Raw genomic sequence first — 5,051 nt, forward strand, 5'->3', positions numbered from 1 at the left:
ATTTTCTCACAATCTTAATTTAAATCTAAATCTCCCGTGTAAACCCTTCTCCTTTGTGGGTCAAATACTCTTCTTTGAGCATTTTTATGATACAATGTCACTGAATTGTATGTAACTTCTTTTTTAGCTCAGCTTTTCCAAAAATTGTTGATTTGAATCCATTCAATAACACATTTTACAAGTCCAACCCCTGAGAGTCTAAATAACAGAAATCATTTATTTTATCGAGTGTTTTCTCTGAAGTTTACAGTTCTGGAGATGTAATTAACTATAAGAGCTTGCTCTTGTAAGGACATCCTACCTCAGAATAAAATAAATCCTAACCTACACCAATAAGGTAGGGTGAAAAACCTTGGTTCACGTAAACTCATAAATCTTTAAAAAAAATTTTATCATCCGAATAATTAGGCTCATTGGAAAATCATTTTCATGATCTGTGGTGGCATGAGGATCATCCAAAAAAAAAATCATTTTGGATCTTATATCAACTTACTTGGTTGAATTGATGTTTTCTACTGCAATCAATTTTTGTTAGGGTCTTCAACTGAATATGGTTGATTGATTTGGCTGATTGGAGTTGTTCTGCAAGCTTGAGGATTGTCTTCTAATGAGAATGATTTTGGATTATCTATAAGTTTAGGTGATCCAATGAATTTTTCAAAGATGTGCACTCCTTATTTTGAGCTAGAGATTAAGCAAAATTTTGGATAGTTCTTTTACTTTTTAATTTTTTCCTATGATGTATTTTCCCAATCTATTGAGAACTTTTTTTTTTATGCAATTAAGCTTCTTTTCTAATATAAGTTAAAGGTGACCCTCATTTTCCCACAAAAAAACTACTTCTATTTCTATTCTAATTTTACAAAAATTTGCTCAAATGAGTGCTTTGAGAACTTTTTTTTTATGCAATTAAACTTCTTTTCTAATATAAGGTGACCCTCATTTTCACACACAAAAAAAAGTACTTTTATTTTTATTCTAATTTTACAAAAATTTGCTCAAATGAGTGCACATGTGCCAGATTCTTCTGTCACCATAAAAATTTAAAAAAAAAAAAAAACATAGATCAACTGTATCATCCCAACTTCTAATATGTTTAAACACAGATTCATCACCAAAAAAAAATTTTTTTTAAGAAAAAAACATAGATCAACTGTTTCATCCCAACTTCTAATATGTTTAAACACAGATTCATATCCTTTCCATTGCTGCTACATTTTGTATCTAACTTTTTGGCCTTGTTTAAAAGAAAAAAAACAAAAAAGGCCTGCAAATCAAATAAATCTTCTTCTGGGAGATAAACTAAACTTGTTCCAGCCTCAACTGGAGCTCACAAGGGTAGTCCCTTGCACAGCAATGGAAGCCCTATCATCTATACTCCTTTTACAAGATAGTTTCTCTCCTAACTGATATGATTTCAATCCCTCCTCGTTGTAAGACCTTTGAAAAATCTCTCCTGTTTGTATTGGTTCTATGACAACATCCTCCTGCTCCACAAAAAAATTCGATTTTTGGAAGCCGAATCGTTTTTGGTGAAGCGAAGAACTAGCTCTGCAACAATCTTCCTCTTCTGCCATTGTCCTCTCACGGAAAATCTCAAGCTTCTCTAACTCATCAACTAGGTTTATTTCCTGCTCTGGTTTGCAAACAACTTTAAGATCTGAAACATTTGGGATATTTAAAGGCTGTGTTTCTTCAAATGTAGACTTCGAACTCTACTTCCCCATTCATTCTTGTCTTCAGCTGGGGCTTTCTGTATAGATGGGAAAGCAGTTTGAGAGATTATTCTATATTCGAAGATTGTGAAATATAGATATTTCAAAACTAACCTTAACATCAGTAAGATCCACATTGTTTTCCTCAAGGAAGCTCATGAACTCTTCAAAGTTTTCTTCGGTTGGGCGGTAGTGACCACTATGAGGCCATGCAGCCTGCGGAACAAAACCGCAGATCAGTTTAGTTTTCAGAATTATTTAAATTTTGTCCATAGAGAAAAAAATTGTGCAGAGTTTATTTCTTTTTTACCTTCAGAATACCTTTTTCTGCAACTATTCTTCCAGCTGCTGAAGTAGCTCCTCCAGCAAGAAAACTAGAGTGATGAAACATGCCTTTCCTCTTCTGCATCATCAATGTATTTATTACAGTGGTTGAGAACATTATATATCAGAATAGTCAAGGAAGCATAAATTTGATGAATGATTATATAAGATAGCCAAAAATCATAGATTATTTGCATAGATAGCAAAGTTATATGAGTAAAAATCATAAAAAAAATATATAAATACACATAAGGAACGAATAAAGAAAGAAAATTTATAAACTCAGAGCCCAAAAATTGGGAGGATGATGAGAATAACATATGATAAAGAGAATCCTAAATATACATACCAGACCAACGTATAACTTCTTCAGTGTGCTAAGAACAAATATCCATTTTGAATCTACTGGCCCTCTAGTTGTGTCCAAGCGCTCCCTGCTCTTCTTGTAGATGAGTTTACCATCTTCAACAATGACTTCATAAGCTTCTCTCTCTTTCTATAGAAGCGAAAATCCCTTTTTTAAGTTTTATATCTGCTTCATGGCATATACAGGCTTCATTTCTTGGATAGGATTACTTACAGGGCCAAGATATCTGATGCACTGTTGCTGCAGCGTTGACCTTAGACACTCATTCAGTTTAACTTCCATCCCTTCTCCTTCGTCAAGCCTGCATTTTTATGACGATCATCTTTAAAACGATATAGTTCCGGTAACAGTGGAGTTTTTCTGTAAATAATTGTAATGAGGAATAAATTTCTCAACCTACCAGTAGAAGAAAGGCTGATTATTCACGCAATGAAGCCAGCACTCGTAGTAGAACTGGAGGTTATGACCATATCGATGGCGAGGATCAATCTGATTTCAGAATTGCAGGAAAAATTTATAAATGGATTGTGACAGATCAAAGGAGGAGAAAGAGAGTTCTTCGTGTTCTTATTACATACTGCTTCAAGCCAGTGCTGTAATGCTAGCTTTCTAGCTGTTCCATTCTTAGACAAACCTTTGCCAACCTAATAAAAATAAGAAAAATGGAATTTTTATGCTTGACATTAAATATATAGCTAAGTTTCTCAAGACAACAGAGTAGATAGCTAGATACCTTAGCTGCCCTGGTTCTTGCTCTTGACCATTTAGAGACAATGGATTCAGGTTTCGCAATGTCAAAAAATGATACTGAGCTTCTCTTAAGCAATGCAAAATCCCGCAATTTCCACCTGGATTTGGAACGAAAACGCAAATTTGAAATAAGATGGTAGTTGAAGAGAATTATGTTATAAAACAATTATATAATTCTAGCAACATAGACAAACCATCTTTGTTCCAACAAAACAGCACAATCTGCAAGTTCTCTTCTTGTTCTGAAGCTTCTGTATACCTTCTGCAATTTCAAAGCAGTTTCATGATTTAGGCTGCCGAGTTCGAACCGAGGTAAGTCCATATCTTCTTGGCTGAACCTTGAGCGCTTCAATGGGTTCGCTTTGCTGCTGCTGGTTTCAATTAGAGAGACCTCCGAGTCGCAGCCATTAAAATTTAGAGAGCAAAGGTTGGATCTTTCATCGAAGAGAGCTTCATAGCCGTCGTTGAATTCCTGGCCTTTGCTTTCAGGGCATAAGAACGCTAATCCCATTTGGATCGATTCAAGAAAAAAAATCCTGGAAGATCGGATTTTGTTGATCTTTCAATATCTCGCTGTTAGAAAAGATTTAATTTTTTCTCTTCCATTGAAAACAGGGCAAAGAGCTGGTCGACGAAAAAAAAAACCTTTGATTTCCTTATAGAACAAGAAGAAGAAGAGGAAGAAGAAATTGCTGAAATCAAGAACAGGGAGTAAAAACAGAGCAAAGAGCTGGTCGACGAAAAAAAAAAACTTTGATTTCCTTATAGAAGAAGAAGAAGAATAGGAAGAAGAAATTGCTGAAATCAAGAACAGGGAGTGAAATAGAAGCTATGTTATTTTTTTCTTTATCCTGACCTTTGCTTTAAATAGGAGAAGTGGATGGAGGATGGAGCCATGGAGGATGGAGGATGGAGGATGGAGGCGATTAGGAAAAGCAAGGAGGAAGGAGTATGGGCCCAAACACTGGCTTTCAGCCACGTGTTGAGCTCGTGGACGCCTGTCTCCAGCATTGTTGGGGCGCGGATTTTCTCACGAGGGTTTGAAAGAAAAATAAAAATTTGCCCTGCACACAAATTTTATATTTTTATATATCTCCATCTAAACTTTCATATTTACATAACATTTTTCATCCATTAAATGTAAGCATGAAATGCTGTAATTTTTTTAAATAATTAATATATTAATTTTTATGTATTATTAAAAATTTGATACCATGTGTGTAAATATTAAAGCTTTATAAGATATGATATGTAAATACATATGAATTGTATGCTACATATAATGTATGTAAATGAACAAAAAAAAAAAAAATAGTTACATAAATCTCACTCAATAATAGATAAAAAGTGAGCATTATTTGATCAAAAAAAAAAAAAAAATCAATCGCATTTTATTAATTTAAAATAAAGTATGAGTTTTTAGTTTGGAAAAAAAATTGATATTTACAATTTTAATTTTATTTTTGAATTTATTTTGATATAAAAAAACATGGTTATTAAACTCACTTAAATTGGATGATCTATTACCAAATTCATATGACTTGTCTCCACTATTTAGTTAATCTTGTGGTCTATTAAAGAGAGAGCGAGATAGTGAGAAGAATTTTCCCAACTAGAACATTGATTTTTAATAATTTTAGGATTAATAATAATTTTTTGTTTACCCATAACAAAATCAACTAAAGTGAATTAAATTTGATTTGCCTTTGTTGAATCCTACCAAGGAATAGAGTGTCAGTAAGGAGAGAGGGAGAGATAGAAAGAGAAAGAGATGAGTGAGCAATAATATGTCATGTCAATTGTGTCTTATTCATAAAAAATTCTCTCTATTTATATGGAGGAAGGTACAATGTGATGATATTATATTTTTTTCTACTATTTTAATGGGGCAGTAC

The 5,051-nt window shown here is 33.3% G+C and overlaps 1 protein-coding gene across 1 annotated transcript; it reads right to left on the minus strand.

Annotated features, from left to right (window-relative positions):
• Positions 1-1,209: 1,209 nt before the first annotated feature.
• Positions 1,210-3,743, minus strand: LOC110023788 (IQ domain-containing protein IQM6-like). Its single transcript, XM_020723371.1, has 9 exons — positions 3,351-3,743; positions 3,140-3,254; positions 2,985-3,050; positions 2,807-2,895; positions 2,620-2,707; positions 2,389-2,535; positions 2,026-2,118; positions 1,830-1,931; positions 1,210-1,753 (listed from the first exon to the last, which is right to left on the minus strand). Exons 1-9 carry the CDS (start codon positions 3,665-3,667, stop codon positions 1,679-1,681), a joined length of 1,092 nt encoding a protein of 363 aa, XP_020579030.1. The 5' UTR covers positions 3,668-3,743; the 3' UTR covers positions 1,210-1,678.
• Between the last annotated feature and the right edge of the window lie 1,308 nt (positions 3,744-5,051).

The sequence above is a fragment of the Phalaenopsis equestris genome, unplaced genomic scaffold, assembly GCF_001263595.1.
Source record: "Phalaenopsis equestris unplaced genomic scaffold, ASM126359v1 Scaffold000230, whole genome shotgun sequence".
Lineage (NCBI taxonomy): Eukaryota > Viridiplantae > Streptophyta > Magnoliopsida > Asparagales > Orchidaceae > Phalaenopsis > Phalaenopsis equestris.